The sequence below is a fragment of the Spermophilus citellus genome, assembly GCF_964194105.1.
Source record: "Spermophilus citellus genome assembly, chromosome: 4".
Taxonomy (NCBI): domain Eukaryota; kingdom Metazoa; phylum Chordata; class Mammalia; order Rodentia; family Sciuridae; genus Spermophilus; species Spermophilus citellus.
This window is the reverse complement of record NC_138185.1, coordinates 170,182,281-170,205,195: the sequence shown is the minus strand read 5'-3', so window position 1 is coordinate 170,205,195 and position 22,915 is coordinate 170,182,281. Positions and strand designations below refer to the sequence as shown.

At 32.2% G+C, this 22,915-nt stretch overlaps 1 protein-coding gene across 2 annotated transcripts in view; it reads right to left on the bottom strand.

The window, feature by feature from the left end:
- MDGA2 (MAM domain containing glycosylphosphatidylinositol anchor 2) overlaps positions 1 to 22,915 on the bottom strand; it is a gene marked incomplete at both ends in the record, with an annotated part of 775,899 nt that overhangs the window by 175,880 nt on the left and 577,104 nt on the right. For both annotated transcript variants that reach the window (XM_081292268.1, XM_081292269.1), the window contains one exon: positions 5,832 to 6,125. In XM_081292268.1, coding sequence (XP_081148394.1) covers positions 5,832 to 6,125 — 294 coding nt within the window. The remainder of the gene's footprint in view (positions 1 to 5,831; positions 6,126 to 22,915) is intronic.

Here is a 22,915-nt window from a genome sequence, read left to right as displayed (position 1 = left end):
ATATCTGAAGTGTTTATTTTTTTTCTTACCCAGACCCATGTTTTCTTCATACCTCATATATTGGTCTTCAATCAGTATATTTTGGTGGTGTTGTTAAAATAAACTGACAACATGACAAGCGTGTTCATGTGATGTATTACTGTTCACATCTGTGTGATTTATTTTAATGGTCTCTTATTATTATCTTCTTATTTTCATGAGATACATCAATGTATTCAGGAAATGCCTGAAATTGATTTTGAAGAATACACTGATTTTTGGAAGAAAGACAAATCCCTTTTTCAATAGGAGAGATTATAAAGGAGCAGAAGTTTTATTCTTGTATGTATGTACTTATATATGTATATGTTTACTTCTTTTAGAAGAGAATATATTCTAATAAAGTGAAAAGGCCCCAGAAAAAAAAAGACACTAAATTCTTTCACTCAAAATACATTTAACTTAATCCCATATCTGAAGTGTTCCAATCTTGAAGTATTACGGAAATGCCATAATTATCCACTTGCATTCATTTCTGCATCCCTGGAGGTGAGCAGGAGTACTGAACTGACAAGATCAATACACTCAAGTTGTGGCTAGATTAGGCTGTACTTTTAATCATCCTCTTTAAAGTAGCAGGTTTCTTTAGCACTTCTTTGTATAGACGTTGAAAGTAAAATTATAATAGACAAGCTTTTTCTTAACAGTAAGCTATAGTGGTGCCTACATTAAGACAGCAGCAGAGATGAAACCAGAGAAAAAATAATGTGCTTATTTTCTTTACATGAGCCATATGCTTTATGAACTCATCCTTTTTCCAGGTGATATATAATGGAAAATGTCTGTGTTCTTCACTGAGAAATGCCTTACAGAGGGAGAGTTCCTTTCTATTTCCTCGGACAATTTTCTTAGATGCTTATGCAGCCCTGTGATGGTTATTGATGGTACTCTACTCTCTGGAAAAGTGAAGAAACAAAGAGCAAGGAGGATGCCCAGGATAGCAGGGGCATTTCAGCTAAAGTGAATTCATTCTAGGAACTTACTAGAAAACAGCATGTATATTTAAAAGTTCAATTTTCAGAATAATGAGACTACCTGGGGAAATTAAGTAATATATATGGGTATGATATGATGACTTGAAATCATAATTCTAGAATTTTGCACAGAATTTAAATTGAACACCATCTTATAATTATTATTATTTTTTTACTTTTTAAGAAAACAGATATTAAGTACAGGGAGGAGGGAAAGGGTACTCCATGGGAAAATATTAAAGTTTTGAAATATTAACATTTCCTCAGGGTTCAGTTGATTAATGTTTGTAATAACTATGAAAAACCACAAAGGGACTAATAATATGGCCATTTAATTCAAATAAATACTGTGTAATAAACACTGGGTTCTATTTAATAATAATTAACATTAAAATATGAAAAATGAATGCTTACAATATTAAGTATATCCTTGGTAAACTAAAGTCTCTCTTCAACCTACATTCTTTTAGAGTATAATATAAAGTTTCCCTGTGAGAAGAGAAAAAATCAAGAATTTATTACCAAATACTTTCAGCTATAACTTTCTCCTAGAACAGAGACCCTGACAATGGATCAGTAAATCAAGAATCTACTTATTTGTCAAGTATTGCTTGTTATTTTCACCTGCAAGGAACTTAAATTATAGTAGAAATGGCTCAACTATCTTTAATAAAGACAATAAAATAGGGCACTATAGTCTGAATATTTCTGCCCCCTCAAATTCATAAATTTAAACCTAATGACCAATTAGAAAGTGGAACTTTGGGGAGGTAAGTAGTTAATAAAAAAAATTTACTCTAATAAAAAGGATAAGTATAGTTCTAAAAGATAGCCCATAGAGGTAGAAAGCCCTTTCCACCATGCAAGTCATTAGCTAGAGAGCAAGCTAGGAAACAGAGTATGCTTGCTCTTGATCTTAGACTTCCTAGCTTCATAAGTGTAATAAATTTCTGTTGTTTGTAGGCTGCCCAGTGTAGGCTATATTTGTTATAGCAGCCTGAATGAATTAAGACATATGGTATATAAGAAATAATTTGCAAGTCAGAATATGAATGTTTTGGTTAAATGATACTGGAAATTAGGTATTGAAATTCTAGTCATGATGATAATAAGTGATGTCCATTATGTACTATATAATAAGCAATGTCTCCATTATTTTACAAAAGTATTTTAATCTTAAATACTAATTGAAAAACAGAAACATTTTTTCATGTTCAGATATTAAGATACTTGCACAGTAAGCATATATGTTGTAATAAGTGGTAAAACTAAGATTCTATTGGTCAAAGAAAATCCCCTACGTGAATGCTCCCTTCAAAGTTATCTTTACAGTGTCACTGAGTGTACAGTCTTGATGCCATCATCCCTTGGCACACTTTGAAAATACTTTGAACTTAACATGAATGTTTCTGGCATAGTTTTTGATTATCCCACCAGGGTAATTCATTTTATGGAATGGAACCAGAGGCCATTAGAATCAAGTCATTTTGGTGAAAGAAGTGTATTCAATTAGAAAATGATAACTTTAGTGTAAACATTGTACAAGAAGTGTTTGGAAGTATTTATCTGTGTTGCTCAAACTAACTCTATAGACAATAAATATTCCAGGAGAGCTCTACAGAAGGCGAGAGTGAAATAAAAACCAATAATTTTGAAAGAAATATAACATCTGATGTGCGTGTTCAAAATGAAGTTTCTCTTTGAAATTCTAGGTTGTTTTTATTGTCGCTGTTGTTGATCTTTCATGGTGCTGGGAATTCAACCAAGGGTCTGTGCACACTAAGCAAGTGCTCTACCTACCAGCAATTCTTTGAGGTTGTAAATTGTCCTGCACAGACTAACAGCAGGCAGTGTTTACAGAACTGTCAAGGAAAGACCTTAACAATAGTCACTGAGAGGCATTCTAAAGAGGTGATGCTTAACAGGACTTACATGGTAAAAAAGACTTGAAGAATGGTCCTAAACAGGAAAAGAGCTATAGGAGTCTAGCCTGAGAGACAACATTGAATTATCATGTTTATAATGAGAAGAGATGGACTGAGAACAGATGGACTGATTTATTAAGGAAAATAAGAAACCCAGCTAGTTAAGTAGGGCTTTCCAGGATTCAGGGCAGAAAGCCATTTTACTGCTCTGTTTATAAATTAATATTTTTTCTATGTACTTATGAATTCCTTTGGGTAGGCTTCAACATTTTCCTGTGTGCATATGGCAAATTGCCCTCTTGTTTTTGCTATTATTAAAGTTTTTTTTAATATTAGCTTTATATCAGTCTCTAGTAACACATATATTTCCAGAATAATTTTCCTTTTTAAAAAATCCAAATAGTAATTATGTTAGTTCAATAGGTTGATTATATACATCTCAGTAGTACAGAAAGCTGCTCCATAATTTGTCTAATAGGGAACATATAACAGCTACATTAGTTTTCAATCTGTCTTTAATTTTCTTTTTATTTATAAAATTATAGATGTGCATTTGTGTGTAAAACAGTTCTAGAATTTACCAGTGTAATTAACTTTTCAAGACAGCAAATCCTGAACTATAGTGCAGAGTTCAAGTCTTTAAAAAGTTTCCTTAAGAATTACAATAATTTAATATTTTTTCTTTCTTTCTTTCTTTTTTCTTTTTTTTTTTTTTGGTACTAGGGATTGAACCTGGAGTACTTTAGCACTAAGCCACATTTCCAGTTCTTTTTCTTTCTTTCTTTATTTTTATTTTGAGACAGGGTCTCACAAAGTTGCCTCTGACCTTGTTGCTAAAGTTGACTTTGAAATTGTGATCTTCCTGTCTCAACCTCCCAAGTTGCTGGGGTTACAGGCGGGCACTACTGCACCCAGCAAGAGTAAAAATAATTTGACATATTCTTCCTCAATACACTTGGGCTCTTACACATCAAACTGCATGTGAGAAGTTCTCAGATACACAGAAAACACATTTAAAAAGATATGCAAGAAGCAAAATTTTATTTATTTACATATGTATTTTATATGTATATATTTGTATACACACACACACATATATATGATAATCTTATTTTGTTATTTATCTAAACATACCTCTGCTCAACAAGCTTACTGAAGAGCTAGAATGTAAAATATATTATCCTGGGAATACAAAATATGTAAAACATAGCTTGTGAGCTATAGTGATGGAACTAATTTCTGAGGATGATATAAACACACATGTAAGTATGCATGCACATGTATGTGAATGTATGTATAAAATAACTTTTATATCTCATATCAATATTTCTTACATATGTTATGGATATCCAAATTAGTTGAAGCATATCATTTCATATTTAAAAAATCACTATAAAAATGTTTTTCATTTATAAAGCATTACAGGATTTCTGCATTATTAGTTTGGCAAGAATCAGTTGTCCTTAGGTAGGCCTGGATTCTGGTCATTTTGGCAGGGATCACAGTCCTGGATCATAAACCTCTGATTCACTCAGGAATATTCTAGGATGGTTACCAGTTGTTTGTACTTGGCAAATACTTAGACAAAAGTCCAGATTCTTCAGAAGAGTTGGAAGGACATAAAAGGGAGTGTCCTGAAGGACTTGATGACATCCTCACCTGGAGCTGGAAAGGTCACCTTTGTGGGCAAGGCAGTGAGGCTTGCCTCTCAGAGGAATGCTGCTGGTTTATACCCCTGCTCTATGAAGTCCATTTGGGATACCGAAAAATCATACCTCTTTACCTACATTAAAAGAACTAAACTTTGCCTGTGTCTCTTAGTGTCTTTTATCATTTTTATCCCTGACACAATAGAGGCAACTGTGCAGTGACTCCTATCATCCACTATTGTAGGACTGAATTTTAATATCTTGTGCTGAATATGACATTTTGTCAACACCAGTAATAAAGGTAACATCACTATATTTTTGTTAGCTCTTAAATTTTTGGATTTAGTTTCTCTTAAGAGGAAATATAAAGCCCACACGTCTACCATATTTTTGCCAGAAATGTAATTGAGATTTCAGCAAAACAGTTTAAAAATTATCTTATTCAACTTTACAATTAAACACTTGTTAGGATAAATCAAGCAGAGATTCAGCACCTAAGAGCTGCCTGAATTATCTCCATATTCCCAGGTAATTATGTAATCTACTGTTACAACTTCTGATATGCAAACAAAGCATTTCAATGATTAGGTCTCCACAATTTAAGGTAAGGGACTCCTTAAAATAAGAACATTCAATTGCCTGAAGTAGAAACATAAACTGTGAAAATAAGAGTGTCATAACCCAAATTAGCCATTATTTTCAGTCTTCACATTGCCTCATTGCATCTGGTGGGTTTTTTTTTTAATATTTGTTTTTGTTTGGTACCAGGGATTGAACCCAGGGGTGTTTAATAGCTGAGTCACATCTCCAATCCTTTTTTAATATATTTATTTAGAGACAGAGTTTTGCTGAATTGCTTAGGGCCTCAGTAAGTTGCTGAGGCTGGGTTTGAACTTGTGATCCTCTTAAGAGGAAATATAAAGCCCACATGGGAGGCTTCAGCCTCCCAAACTCTGGGGATTACAGGTATGTACCAGTATACCCAGCACCAATAGTTTTGTGATCCTTTGGCAACAACCGACCACATAATAGCATTGCAATCATCACATACACAAAAAATACAACTCTTTTCTAATAGCTAAGCAGTAAGCATATTAAGGGAACACTACAAAATTGGTAGCAATGAGGTAGAAATATTTCCTCCTAATCCAATTTCAAAGCTCACTTCCATTTACCCATAGACTGACAGTATCATTTCTTCCCTTATCCCCAAACTGAAACACATAGGAAGGGAAATTACTTACACTGAACAATGAGCTGCACCAAAGCTTCTCTTGGCTTCACATTGAATCCATTGTACTGGCTGGTCTGACATCTGTACATTCCTGACATTTCCCTAGACACATTCACAATCCTCAGTGTTCCATCATAACTCTCCATTTGCATTGACCCATCAGGCATTGCAACTTCTTTATCTGCTCTAGACCAAAGGATGATGGGTTTAGGTTTTCCAGTGACTTGACATTGCAGTTCTATTGTGTCTCCTTCTCTGGTGACCAAAGGTGATTTTTCCTGTGGAACAGTCAGATTGGGTGGAACTTGAAATGGGAAAAAGAAAATTTTTCAAGGTTAGTATAAACTTGTAAAACATATCCAGGCACAGAAAATAATAAGGAAACAATTTTTGCTTGTTGAAGAAATGTGACAATTCGGGTCACAAACAATAGAGAGAGTGTTGGAATAGTGGAACACCCTCAATTAAAATGATTCTAAATTATTTTTGTTTAACATTCCCCAAAAGAAGGCTTAAAACATTACCACAATAAATAAGGTAGTAAGTTGGAAAATGGTCAGTATAAGAAAATAAATCCACTCAATGACTTTCACTATCAGTCATTAGCTGGGTATTTTATATCTATTTTTCATAGAAGAGTGATCCTGCTTACTCAGTAGGGTAGGATTCACCTGCCTAGATTTGGGAATCAACATAAGTGCAAATCCTAGAAAAATGAAAAAGAGGAATCTGGAATATAAAATCAGAAATTTTGACCCTGGTTTAAAAACTGTTGCTAAGATTAACAATATGTTTTTTTTTTTTTTTTTTTTTTTTTTTTTTTTTTGCTGTGGAAAAGGAATGGAACTGAATAGATCATATTCTTACTCTTTAATAATCCATCATATGTACCACTTTAGAATTTTCATTTTTTAACATTTGAATTTCATATGATGCTACTTTAAAATATTACAAAATCATGTGAATATGAATAATTTGCCATTTTATTGCCAGTATTTCTATGAAACTAATTTTAAATAAGTTTTCAAACTATATCTGAAAGAATAAAAAAAATCAGAATTTTTTAAAAGTTAATTTCTAACATTGCTGAACATATTTAGGGAAAATTAAATTTATTTTATTGGAAATTGCTGTGTTGCAGTATATGCATGTTAAGACTTAGTGAAAAATATGAAATAATATGAGGGAAGTACTACATAATGATTTTTCTATTATCACTTATTTCATTAGAAGATTTTAAAATTTTTTATATATCTGTAAATACATTCATGCAGGTTTATATAACATTATCTATCAAAAATCATGAGCAAAATAGAATGCTAGAAATAAGAATAACCTGAAACGTGAATAATTTTGTCCTTCTAATTTATGTTACATGCTTCTTTTTGGAAGTTATATAGCATACGCATTAAAAGAAAAGCATTTCATTCTCCTATCTAGTATTACTTTGCTGCAGATTACAGATAGAGACAAAACAAAACAAACAAAAAAATAGGCTTACAGTTATTTTCCAACTTATACCACAAACTACATACAAGTCTAAAAGAATACCAAAGTTATCTTACTATTGAAATATTTTCATTTAAATCTTTCATTTATTTCAAGTTAAGAAAAACTAGTTACAGGCTGCATAGCACCTTAGAATTTAGAAAGTTGGAAACAGTAACTACTATCTCCTTAAAGGAGATATATACATTGTACAAACTGACATTAAAAAATGTTTATAAATGGTTACATTTTAAAAACTTAAATTATTTCTTAAAACTTCTAATTTTATAGATATAAATAATTAGTAATTTAGTTAAATAATTTGTTCTTTTTAAAGTGAACCCAAAGCAATTATGCAAATCTAAGCAGCATTTTGTAGTAATATGTTTGGGATGGAACCACAGTATTTATTCATCCTTCATGATTGTGACACAGGATTGGCATTTATTATGCCCTTATTATATTCTAGGCACAGATAGATATTTTACATGTTTGTCTAATTCCCTTAATAGTCTTAAAGGCAAAATATTTTATAACTTAATAAATGAGAATATTGAGAATAAGAGATCATTAATAGTTTGATTTAAACAGAACAGAAATCCAGTTCAATTCAGAGCAGATAACCAAGTAGAGATGATTCCTGCAGTAGGCTCCAAGAAATGATGGTGTCTGGAATTAACAACTTAAAAGTTAGCGTTGGAAAAAATCCTTGTCCATTTCTTGGTGATTTTCTTAGGGGCAACAAAAGAGGATCAATACAGAAATGTGAGGGAATATTTGACACATATTCGGAAAACTATCTATTTTATATACAAACCTACATAAATACCCAAATGTTGATAAATTTCTAGAAATTAAATGAAAAGGATATTATAAATTTAAAGACTTTTTGACAGTGTTAGCTCTTGAAATTTTTAATCTACATCAGTTCCAAAAGCAAGTCACATGACCATTGGCCAAGAATAACTACTCTCAGTATTGATTTATCCAGTTTTGGAACTATGAATTTGCACTCTGGGCATGAGCCTCAAGTTTACTGATGTTCTGATTATTGGAACAAATTATTAAAATGGTCATGAAAGAAATGATGGCATTTGGAAATAATTATTTCCTGACTTAATAAGATGAATATTTAAACATAATAAAAATAACAAAAATCTATTCTCAACTAGTTTTAAATTTTAAAAGATTTTCATGTAAATAGTTCAAAAATTCCCTTTGCAATTTTTTTGATATTCATTTATTTAGATAATTTTTTCCCTAATTAAAGTCACAGAAATTTATGCCTCAGTTTAAATCTTCATAACTAATATGCAGAATTTTGTACAAATTAACAAATTAGCACAGGTTTTTCTGAATAGCAAATCTAACTAAAATATGCTTTAATATTTCTTCTATATGACTTTAAATCTTCAAATCAAAGTTAAACCTTTCTCCACAACTCTCTTTTGAACAACTCTCTTGCTCAAAAGAACTTAAAATTTACCAAAGGTTTTAATAGGCTTTTTTTCCCCCCTATACACAATAAATTTTCTACTTGCTAAAATTCTACACTAAACTCTCCATTATTATCCTAAGTTTCCCATTGGGAGATCTTACAAATGTTCATGGTCTAATGGATTTTTATCTGATTTTTGTGTTGATAATACATATTTTAAGTTTCACCTCAAGCCTCTTCCAGTCTGTGATTACAATCTATTTTTTATATTCCTTAAGTCAAATCTTCAAAATAAATCACCATTTATTTCTTAACTTGGTTAATAATTAATTGTCAACACATCACATTTGCTGATTAAAAAGCACAGTTTTCTTTGTTTCAACATATCCTCTTGTCCACCACTTCCAATCAGACATCAAACTATTTTTTTATTTTAAAAAATGTATATTGTCATACCTGCCTATTTTTCATGTACATGAGCAGATTTCTCAGTAGAAATTATTTTTCTTTCTTGTGACAATCCCCTAAGTAGTATCTGTCACCAGTCTCATTCTTCTAGGTCTCCTGCTACCCTCTCATAAACTTTATCATCATAAATGCAATTTTGTCCATGTCACTATGAAGACTACAAATCTCTGTGAGAGTGCTCATCATAGCACTGCTTTAATAATAATAAAACACCCTGAAAACAGCCTAATGGATTTCTTAAACAATTCATGGAACAGTTATATAATAGAATATGACAGAGCCTTTTTAAATGATGATGTAATAGACTTCTATTTATTGATAAAGATGCTTATATTAAATGAAAAGAGCATGTTAGTAAATAGTATGAATAGCTATAACTACTAATATTGAGCAAAACATGTTTTCCTGCAGTATGAACAGTGGTATATAATTCTTACATGTTATATAAGCAGGTTTTAGCTGTTTCCCCCATCCTCTTCTACACATACAATGTACACACACAAACACACACAGTTTGTAAGATAACAGACATGTTAATTTGCTTCACTGTAATAGCCACTTCACTATCTATATGTATCCCATAACATCATATTCTAAATCTCAAATATCTATATAGTAGAAAGATTTTAAAGAAAATATACCAGTGAATGTTAGCAGGGAGCTTCATGAAGGAGAGAATATATATCCTTCATCTTTATATTATCAGCATTTAGTATACATCTCTCACATAATAGAAACTTAGTAGAAAAATTTGTACCTAATATATAAATTAGTACAGTAAGGTAGCTGGGAACTGACTCAGGAAAGATAAGGAGATATACATGGGAAAATATCTAGAGGAAAAGAATTCTAGAAGAAGCTATACTAAAACACTGAGAGTAGTTTTATTTAAATGCAGTATTATTGATAAATTTTATTTTCTTTATATATTTTCCTTCATTTTTCAATTTCTATAATACACACAATGCATATTGGCATATTTCAGGCTCCAAGAAGTACAGAGAAACCTTAAATATTAACTTGATCTATTTCCCAAAACTTGTTCAATAAAAACTTCATTGTTTAGTTACACAAATATATCCATCTGGAAATGATATTCTGAGGATCAAGTGTCAGAGACGCTCCTCCTCCGTGGCTCACTCCTAATAACACCCATTGACTTCAAGTTTCACTGCCTAGTTAATCCAGTGCTCATGAAAAAGTAGTTCTGGCCCTTGCTGACTCCCAGTCTCCCAAGTGTGGAAACCAAGTTATAATGTCCCTACTACTGTGGAAACTGCCCTCCCCTAGGCTGACCTAGTCATTCACAGTGCTTACCACGTTACAGTAAGAGTTGTAAAATGCTTTAACCTGCATCTGTGGCCCTCCTCTGCATTTTCTCCCATGTATCTCTGTCTGGCAAGACAGCCCCTTGAGGGTACAGGGTCTCTTACTTTAGTGCATAACCCTGGTGCCTGGCTGTACTGCCTGGCACAGATAAGTGCGAAATCACTAAGTGGGGAAAAAGGGAGAGGGAAAGTAAAGGGTAAAAAGGTGTAAAGAGAAAGAGCTGTAAATATATTAGATACCAGAAGTAAACACAATAAATAAATATTATACACCATTTAGAACAAAAGTAACAATATTACAATATAATAATTCTCCAATTAATAATGCAAGTAAGTGGGAAGAGTCATAGAATATACTTAGTAATTAGATTTGTGGTTCAGTTCTTGAGATTTGTGAGGTGTGAGAGAGCAGAGTCAGAAGAGGATTCTTTCAGTGTCTTTTTACATCTTCTTTCACTTTAATATGTGTATAGACAAGCTCTGGAATGAATTTTTTTAAAAAGGAGGAAAAGGCCATTTGAGGACATGTCATTTAATTTTACTAAGAATGGTTTAGGATTTTATTTTTAAAATGTTGTCTCAAAATGAAAACATTACCAAATTAAGCACAAATGTGAAATGTCTTCACCTCATGAGGTCCACACTTCCTCATAATGTACTTGCTAAAAAAAAGTCCCATCAAATAAAAATATAGGTATTTTTTCTGACATATAGTCTAGATAGCCCTTGCTTTGATTTTTCTTGTCTGAAATGGTACTGTAGGAGGTCCTGCAATCAGAGAAACTTGAAAAACATGATATTAAACCAGTTTCTCCTTCCAAACATAAAAAATAGGCAATTTGAACAAATTGGTTTTCTGTGAACTTTCCCATTGTATCGCAGACTGTAAAATAGAACAAGCAAAGAGAAGGAAAATATTTTCATTTCTTCATTGAGAAGAAAGCTGAGGAAATTAAATCTTTAGTCTTTACTTGGAAAATGACTGTTTCATTTTCCTTACTGAAAACATGTTGGGGGAAGCTTAATTTATTTGAACTATGTGAGAAAATACCACACTGCTAAACAAAGACAGGAGAATATGCTTATTCAGTTATTGATTTAAAGTATATTGGCGTTTTCCAGGTAAGGTGGAGCACACCAGTAATCTCAGCTACTTAGGAGGATGAGTTAGGAGGATATCAAGTTCAAGGAAAATCTGGGTAACTTAGTGAGACCTGTCTGAAAATAAAATAATAAACAGGACAGGGGATATAGTTTAGTGGTAATGTACCTTTGAGTTCAACTCCCAAGAACCAACAAAATAAATAGATAACATAAAATATATTAACATTTCTAGCTTACTTTAGTAGTAAATATGAAAGCAAAATTGTAGTTTAAAACAAATTGTAATTTTTAAAAAGCTAAGTAATAAGTAAAATTTTTCTCCATCAAGTCAACCAGAACTCATTCTTTAAGAAATCTAAGTATGGCACTAATCCAATTATACTTGGATTTTGGGGAAAATTGTTAGTAATATATATGTGTGCTAAAGTGGAATGAAAATCTATACTAAAAATACAAATAAAATTTCAAGAAAATTATGGGTTTATGCAAATGACCATTAAAGGCCAAAGTTCCAGAATTCACATTTTGGACAGATATAAGCATTTTTTTAAAAAAAGAAGCAAATAATCAATTTGTAGATATAACCACTCCAAATGAACAAAATCTAATGCGTATTTGTGCATGTGTGTGTTTTCTTCAAAAACCATAGATAGGTTTAAAAATTTTACTATACCCTGAATTTCCTGTACTGTGAATTTCATTCTTAGTGATCTACTGACCAAGATGTCAAGGTAAAAAACATTCTCATTGAAGATTTTCTAGTTTTGGAGAAAAGATACTGCATCACATGTGGGTGATTTCTCGGGGTCTGTCAGCAGTTCTAAATCTCTTATTTGCTGGCATCTTTCAGGTTAGTTTTAGATGCCTGAGATACACACTTGGGTATAGTCAGAGTTTGAGGTTTTGATAAGTCATAAAGTCATTTTACATGAAACTAAAATACTTAGCAGTTACAATGATTGTCAAAGGAATAGCAGTAATGACATCTCATAATGGACTGTAGGGTAAAATAAAACTATCAGCATGCTTGTTGTAGCTCCACTAATTCCTTTCTTAATCAAGAAAACCTACTCAGTGTAAAGAGCAAAATGTCATTATTGTAACTTCTATTTTAAAATCTCCGTACATAAATATTAAAAATATTCTAATCACCACATACCTCACAGCTGATTTGAACATTCCACTCTAAATTGGGATTAATTGCCTTAAAGCCCCTAATTTATAAGATCACATTCAATAGCCATTGAAAAATATTCATATGATAATATAAGGCAAATTCAAGAATTTCCTTCAGGTTAAATCTAATACAGATCCAAAAGTTGATAATAATTTTTGAATAAGAAACTTGATCTACTTTTAGTCAGATTAATAATTATGTATCAATGAAAACAGTATAAATAAAATGAGCTGGGAAGATATTCAGGGTGAAAAATGCTAAGGGTCCCTCACTTATTAGCTCATATTTGCCTCCAAAGAGAAAAAGGAAAAAAAAAAAGCAATGCTTACCATTTCTGAACTGATCTTTCATAAAAATCATGTCAGTCTATCATTGGCATATTTACATTAGTTCCTCATTTTACAGTATTGAAGGTCTAAATTACAGTGCTTGTTTTCTATCTTACCTGCCAATTCTTAATACAGCTTAGTATTTCTACGGAAAGCTCTCTATTCAGTTGAGGGAGGATGTCCAATCTGTTTAACACAATTGGTTCATTCTCAACAGCTCACTTTTCTTCCTTTTAAACAGAAATGGGTTTGATCTTACCATAACCATTCAATGATTCTCCTCCATTCTTTAGGCTCAGTTTAAGCTTTCTGAAATATGTAGTCTTTCCTGATTTCTGCATCCATGTCTATGAATTACAGGATGTCCAATGTATTCTATTAAAGCCATGTTGAAGTGTAAAATTCCTTCCATATATACTAAAGCATGCCAATGTCAGCACCCAAGTCTTTCTATTTCTATAGTAGCTTCCACACTGTGCGATGAGCTAATTTAACAAATTCTTGAATGATAGATGGAACACCAGAGTTACTAAGCAATCAAAGTAAGAAAACTATTGGTGAGTGATTACCTTTTGATTATCCAAAGCTTAATTATTAAGCACAAATTTCAAGATCATTTTTTACTTCTCAATTTTTAATTTAAAAAATTCACACAAAAATATTTCTATAATGTTAACATTCCTACTACAGTTTTTTTTTTCTGGTAATAGCAGTGACACAAGGAGATAAAGATAATATTCTAAAAGATGGAATCGTTTGATAGTATTGAGCAATTTGTTTGTTCTATGACTTTCTTCATTTAGCAATTAAAGAAAGACTTGTTTGTTCTATAATAGAATGTCCATGTGGACTCATCTCGTAAAAACTTCATAACTGAGAGTCCTATGGGTAAATTACATATAAAACAAGCACTTATTTATAAAAATGCCTTCATACCAGATGGTATGCCTACTCTTTCTGTCCATGATATAAATTAGCATAAATACATCTCTTATTATATTCTGTAAATAAGAATTGCCTTTTATTTTTGCACCAACACACACTTGTAAGTATCTCACCCATAATAAACCAAAAGATGCTAACAAAATAGGATTGACAATATTTTACAGATCTAGCAACAGAGCAGGAAGAAAGGCCACATTGAAAACAAACATGAGGTTAAAATACCACAGCATTTGCATCTGGATACTCTAAGAGGAAATGTACATTCATACACACACATGCACAATGCTTGTTTTTCATAGAGTTGGGAAACCTTATTAGAATGGTATTGTTAGTTATTTGAAACATATGGGGAGAGGCAGGATCCTGGAGGTAGCAACTCTGAAGGTTTGGTACTGGAGGATGGAGGACATGCAGTGCCATTCAATCAGGAAAACAGGTTTGGCAGGCAACAGTTGTGGCTGTTCCAACTTCCCTCTCCCAGCAGGTGTTGCTATGGCACAAGAATAGTCTCTGAGGGATTCGATAGAACACAAAGTGTAAGATGAAAGAACAAAATAGAAAAACATTCTCTGCATGGCATTCATATTTTCCCTGCTACACAAGCTGAAAGACCAGTCACAAATAAGCACAGGTTCTATTCTTGATGCCTCACCAACAGATAAGTGAATGGGACTTGGCTTAGGTTACTTAAGTACCATTTGGCTAAGTGTTCAAGTAACGTGATTTGTTATGATCTTCACATAATTTGGTTTTCTAACTTGAGCTTATAATAAAATATTTTCTGGAAACAGCACAATAAATCTCTATTAGTAATATCATCTTCTACTAACCTCTTTGGAAGGAGATTAAAAGTATACTTTTTTTGCTTTTTTCTAATCTCCCTCCCTTGATTTATTGCATATGTTTCTCAGACACTAAAATACATAAATGAACAACAGTCACTGATTAGGTACATCAAGTCTCACATATAGAAAAGATTTCTTAAACAACTAAATAAGCAAAAAGAAGAGAGATCTTTCAGCTTGCTAGTGACTCAAATTGCATTATAATTTTAGCAGAAAGGAATATGAACTAGACTGGGAATACGGACAGTACAAGGCAGGCAGTTGTTTATTTCTGCAATAATGAAGGAGCATTTACAAGGGTCAAAACACCACATAAGGTCCTATAGTATTTTATTATCAAACTATAACTAGATCATTTCCTAAAGAAATAATCAACCTCAAACATTTTTGGGATAAAGGGACCGATGCCTAAACTTATCATTTTTATTCATTTCATGTTTGGTATTCTTTTAATAATAGTGCAGAGTAAATCTGAAACCTGATTTATGTGGGTATAATTAACTAATTTGAACTTATAAGTTGATTAATACACTCCAACTATTATACAAAAAGATAATAGGCAAGAGACATATAGCTAAAAAGCTATTTAAGAGTTCCAAATTCCTACAATTTTTAATATTCCATAACATATTTGCATCCATACCTACTTTTTCTTAAAAATGGTGCCTATGATTTATCCAAATACATATACATATATATATATATATATGTATGTGTATATATATATATACACACACACACACACACACACACACACACACACACATACATTACCTCTTTAATTACTAGCAAGCACTCTTGGAATAATAAATGGCAGGACTCCATATATTAAATGCTACCTAGAGTCAATATCAATGTATTTTAACAGACATTTTTGAGCCTTTTCAATAGGCAGATATGCTTAAGACTGGGATCAAGACATATAAGCCATTCACCACTTTCAAGAATTATACTATGCATTATGGAAACTGAGGCTTCTTAGTAGCTGGTAATGGCCCATTGTTATTTCTTAATTAGAAAAACTTTTTAAAGAGTCTGGAAGAACTCTAAGAGTATAAGATTAGAAATTTGACATAGACTGAGGACCTAGTCCACGTATTAGCTGTATAATCTTGGTAAAGGGAAGTCTGAAACTCAGATTCCTCATTTGCAAATTAGTATATTATACAAAAATAGTATATTATTCAAACTAAAGATAATAGGCAAGAGAAACATTACTAAAAAGCTATCTAATGATGGAAGGAAAAACTTAATAAGAATTTAAAGATAAAATGGTACAATGCATAGGAGAGTGTCCAATAAACTGTAAAGCACTTTGAGTTTTGAAATATACTTGCAAAGATCAATGCATAGGTCTGGCTGCCTAAATTCAAACCTCAGCTCTATTGCCTGTCAGCTGGGAGACTTGGGTAGGATATCCAGCCTACATCTCATTTCTTGGTATATGTAAAGTAAGAAAAATAATACCTACTTTCCATTTTTTCTTTCATATGCATAGGATCTTAAACTCAAGTTATAGGTTATAGTAAACACAAAATATATGTTAATTATTATTGTTTTCTTATCAACGTCCTTCATTAATATCAATTACTGTACTTGATTATTATGCATAGATTTATACATTGAAGGCATAGATTAGGTTTTGCTCATATCTATTATATCCCCAGTACACACATAAAACATCAAGCAAATGTTCATATAAGTGAAAGATACAAATATAGTTATATAGATAAATGTCAATGCCATTATCAAGTGTCCAGAAGATGCATATACTTTTTTAGATAAGGACACTGTTAAAAGAAAATAACATTTGGGGAAGGGGAAAAGATAAACTTTCATAATCTGAATAGTGAGAGGGACCTCTGAAGTTGTTATCCAAGGATAGCAGGTTGCATTTGTCTGCCACTAGACAAATATATTTTGATATTTCACAAAATGGCACAAAATACAGATATCCCGGTTCTCATTCTATTTCTATGAAGTAATGAGGTTTGGACATCCCTAAATACATCTATTCCTCTCTTATGAGGATGACAAAATGTCAGTGCTGTCCATTTTCACAAAGGTCAGGGTGTTACCATGAAAACCAGGGACCAGAAAGTAAAAGGAGCTGTCTGATCATGGTAATTATGTAACTGCTTTCCTGTGGATGAAGGAATTCTAAATTAAAAGGAAGATAAGCTATAAATTGTATAGCAAATGCATCTTATGAAAGCAAAGATGCTTTCAAGTGATTGCAATTTACTTTCTAGAGCAACTGTTGCTTACAGTGGTAAACTCTTCCATGCAGAATAGCTAGAAAAATCAATTTACTTCTACAATGAAAAGGCCATTTGTCTCCTTATAGAACCCATGTGACATTGTTAGGCCTCTTATAAATGATCGCTCTGGACAATGCCTGTGGTTTACAAATTCCCTAATTACACCACTGATTGTGCACCACTGAAGCTGTCTTATCCTGTGGAAATAGACACTATCACCATCTTAATAAACATTTAGACATAAAATGAAGCTGGCTCTTTCATGCTTTATCAAGAGCAAAAAGAAACAACCAGTGAACACAATGTTCCATCATCAAATCAGTGCCACATGTTCTTTAAAGCAAATGAGGTCTAATTAACAGATCCGTTAGTAGATAACTGGTCAATTAAAAAATAGGAGCAAGGTTTTCTTGTAACACATGAAGTCTTTATTAACAAATATTCTACTGATGCATGATTGCACTTTATGATCCATTTTGCTGATCTGAGAAGTATAAAATGCTACAATAAAAATATGGGCATAATTTTAAAACCACATAAAAGCTCACACAATGGTATCAATTGGAATGATACATTTCTGAACTAATATATGAATGTGAATAGAGTTTAGTGAAATTTTATTAATATGGTTTTATATTGCATTCTATTTTCAAGCAAGGATATTTCTGTTTAAATATCAACAAAATCTATTTTGTTTACAAGTATTATTTAGATAGACTTGGTAAAAGTGGACTACTTATGTTTTTCATAGTGGACAGTAATTTATGCTAAATGCATTTTAGACACAGACATTTGAACTGCTTACCATTTTATTATTTCTACTTCACATATTTAAATTACCCTCTATTTTATATTGTACATAAATACTTTTTGAAAGTTCAGTGACACTTTTCTCTTTTTACATTTTTTTTTCTGGTGCTAGGGATTGAACCCAGGGCCCTGTGCATGCAAGGCAAGCACTCTACCAACTGTGCTATATCCCCAGCCCCTCTCTTTTTTACATATTTTTAATTTAGTCATTACTAGTGACAGAAGTTCTATAAAATTTGGGAAATTCTGAATGTTTTAACCTGTCATGTACTTGAGAGGAGTCTAGTGTTCTAAGTCATTCCCTCCCCCTACAAATCACTGTCATGGACCCTTTTCTACATCTTTCTGTCCTGATCCTAAATTTCTGGTAGGCTGATTGTCATCTCACAGGACTCCCAGGTTCCAATTCCTCAGTCAAATAGAGAAGACAGACACACCATGATTTGAAGTTTCTCACATGGATTCACTCATTAAAATGACCTTCTTATAGGAGCTGAGGTTGTGGCTCTGCAGTAGAAGACTCGCCTAGCACATGCAGGGAAGGTGGTTCCATCCTCAGCACCACATAAAAATAAAATAAAGGTATTTTTGTTCTATTACAACTAGAACAAAATATTTCTTAAAAAATTCCCTTCTTACAGTGCATATCTGGAGCCTGAAACCTCATTACTTGAGCTGAATCCATTAAGAGACCATGAGTTTTGTGTGAAGAACTCAGGATCGACAGCCTGAATTGACCAATGGTTCATACTGTATGCCTCTACTTAGTAAAAAGTTACTTATGTGTTTTTCTCAATTGTATGTAAAGTGAGTATAGTCATAGTACCTACTTAAAGGACATCTTGAATACCATATAGTAAACATGCCAAACACCTTCATTTTTCTGTGTGTGTGTGTGTGTGTGTGTGTGTGTGTGTGTGTGTGAATAGGTGTTGTACATTATATGGACTGTAAATACTTTGAAATGCTTTAGCGTATTTTGATGTTTTGCTTCTTAAATTGGGTGTGGACATATTCATTCACTGTTCATGCTGCATTTATACCTATGCATTTTTTTGTAGTTTGGTATGCTAGTACAAAAGTTAAAAAAGAAAAAAAAACTTCACTATAAATAATGTGATCTCCATTAGTGAGCTGTGAGTTTTAATATAGTATTAAGTTAGTTTAGGAATACTGTTTATATTTAAATTATGCTACTCAGACCTAAACCATGCATCCATTGCTTTCAGGCAGGTAGGACAAGACAAATACCATTGTCTTAATTCCTATAGAGATAGTTTAACTGAGCATAATGTGGAAAATGATCTTCCTTAGTGAAATTATTATTGTTCAATCTTTTTGCATTGGTTAGAAGACATAAGGCCTCTCCCCTATTTTGTAGGTGGGAAATGAGACTTGCAAACATAAGCTATCATCCTAATAATCTTCTAAGTGGTCTTCTTGGACTAGGACTCTGAGAGTCTTATAAGCTCCACAACAGTGTATGTGGTCACATGATCCCGTTCCTTCCAGACTATTCTAACACCTGTTCATAGGAACTCTCTGAAACAAAGCCTTTGTCAAACAGATGGGACAGATATCAGAATACCCTGAGACAGTAAAGAGAAATATACATTTAATATAAGATCTTGGTACATGCTGAAGGCTCTCATAGAACCTGAAAGTGAAAACTCAAGTTTGGACATAGCTGTATAAAATGAAACGAACAATCTTAGAGGTCCCATTTTCTTCTCTAGAAAATTAAAGGTAATAGGTAATCTGTAAGTGCCCTCTGTGTTTAATGCAAATAATTAAGACATTTATAAGTCTTTTAAAAATGTTTTATGAAATAGGAATCTGGGGACTGACTCCAGTAATTTTTATCTATTTAAAAATATTCATAATATATCTTGGCATAGTGATACACGTCTGTAATCCCAGCAACTCAGGAAATTCAGGTAGGAGGATCAAAAATTGCAGGCCAGGCTAAGCAATTTAGCAAGACCCTGTCTCAAAATAAGAAGGCTGGGGCTGAATCTCAGTGGTAAAACTAAGCACAGCAACAAACAAACAAATAACAACAAGAAAACCTAATTAGAAACATTCATCCAGGCATGGTGGCCCAAGCACATAATTCCAGCTGTTTGGGAGGTTGAGGCATAAAGATTACAAGTTTAAGACCATTGGAAAATTTGAGGCCAGCCTCAGCAAATTGATGGGATTCTGTCTCAATAAAAAGAAACAAGTTCTCAGGATGCAGTTCAAGGGTAAAGTAGTCCTGAATTCTTTGTGGTATTCCTACCACTACAAAAAGAATGAATAAATCAACCAAACATAAAATTATTCAAAATATATAAATATCCCAATATTGGGCAACACACATTCTAATTTAATGGTTTTCCAAATTTTCTAAACTCTCTTTCCAAACCTCACTGATATCCATCAATGAAAGATGAATAATTTTAAATATTATGAAAATTAATGAGTCACTTTTGACATTGAAAATGTATATATTTGCAAGCAGATTTTAGGGGAAAAGATGTTTTCACTAATATTCTAGTTTCTACTTTGGAATCCAAGAAGTAAATGGCTTTGATTTTAGACATTTCAAACTGTAAAGTGAAACTTAAAGACATCACACACAAATTAAATCACTCTAATAACTATTCCATCTGATGCCATAAGATCTAGGGTCCTAGAGATTTTTCTAAGACAGAGAAACATGATGATCAAACTGTTTGTGTATGGACCCAGTCAGTACAGCTACTTCTCTTTACTTCTCTTTTCTCCAGTTGCCTAATGGTAAATTAGCAGTGTCATCTGTGAACATAAAAACCTGAAATGCTGTCATAAGTGCCTATGTGATGAAAATAATAGCACTTCCCAAACCTTTATCTTCTCCTACAGTCAAAAGAGCCAGGGTGATCCTGGCATTATATTTTAAAAATAATATAAATTAATTTATATTTCATTAATAACTATAAATTTAAAGGAGAAATTAATTCTTTATCAGTTATTTATGTTTTTAGTGCTAGTAAATTATTTCTAGTTATTGTAATTTTAAATGCAAATCAGGGAACTAACCAATGATTTTTCAGTCCTCTATTACAGAAATCTATATTCAGTCATTTTTAAATTCAAATAGTTGCTTTATTCCTCTTGCTTGTATTAGAAAGGGATAAAAGGAACAGGAAGCATAAATTAGGTGTACATACTAATGTCTCATTGATTACTTTGATAAAATATGGAAGTTTTAAAACATATTGAATTTCACCCAGTAAAGAAAGGGCTCATTAATGAAAGAATAAAAGCTCTTAGGCACCTTTAGACTATTACCTTTAAAGAGAACCTTTGTTGTGATATTTGGGTATTGTAAAATAATAGTTGCAGAAAATTATAAATTCAATGTTATTTCCATAATTATGTGGATTCTTTTATGTGAACAACTTATAAGATGAAAATATAACTAATGTTTATTGAATTATTATAGAAATAGATGATTTAATGTAATAAATAATTGCATATGCATTTGTATTTTCCCCTAAAATAAAAGTAAAAATGGTAATAAACTTATGGATCCCAAAACAAGTTGCAATCAAGAATGTTTTAAATATTCCCTCTAACTCCTTTAAATGTCATTTAAAAAGAGGATTGATACAATCATTACTTCCTCTGTTTATAAAGCCACCTGTGACCTAAGAAGATTCCATACAATCTGGGGACAGATGTTCTTCATATCAAAATGCCATATGTAAAATCTGATAATCTTCTTTCTTCTTTCCTAATCTCTCCCTTCCCTTTTCTTTCCCACCATTTCCATTACAATTTCTCTCTTTTTTCCCCTCCCTCTCTTCTTCAAGACTCATTCTTTCACTTAGGAGTAAAATAATATCTGTTTCTATTGTCAAAATATAAGTATTGCTACTAACATATGAGGGACAAATAAAACATTTATGTGCTTTTTAATGCTGATGAAGAAGTATTTAAAGCAATGAACACATTATAAATACAGAAAATTTTCCAATGGGATTTCTCCTTTACTATACAAATTGGAGTGCTCTATTTCCTTGACTGCCATGGGTCATGCTCTATTTTCTTCATGGTCATGAATTCTGCTTTTTCCACCATTTCTTCGAACATATTTTGATTTGCTATTTATTGTCTTCTTGGATAAGTCCATCTGTTTTTAATTAATGAAATTACTTGTGAAGTCTTTTTTTTTGTTGTTGTTGTTCTAACCTTTCTCCTGATCATCAGAACTGATTTTTTAATTGGTTACCAGAAACAGAAGAATATTTCACCATACCCTCAGCTACAACTAATACCAAACCAATTTGTTCTTTCAAACATCTCTCACAACCTGCCTAGGTGCCCTTCAAAAGATGAATGGCTTAACGGAAATGTGGTATACATACACAATGGAGTATTACTCAACCATTAAGAAAAATAACTATGTGACATTTGCTGGTAAATGGATGGAAGTAGAGACTATCATGCTCTATGTTGTACTCCATGTATGTAGAGTATGTAAAAATATAATAAACTGTCATGTGTATGTAAAAATAACAAATTAAAAAATATCTGCATGTCTATATATCTATATCTATCTCATTACCTACAATCCCTAACTCAGTACTTGGCATTACCACAATAAAAATGCAAGATATAATCACAGAAACATCAACATTTTAGAAAGGATGGAAAAACTCATCCAAGATGGTAGTTTTCAATTATACATGTTTAATGGTATGTGTGCATGTGTATATGTGAAAAGTCAGATCATTTGTGTAATATCTGCTTACACAGAAGATATGTAAAAGAGAAATATATTTTGTTCTGAAGTTCGGAGAAGAAATGGAGGGTGGTGAAATGTATTTGCCTTCTCTCTCTAGTTCAATTGCTCTTGAAAATATTCCAAATAA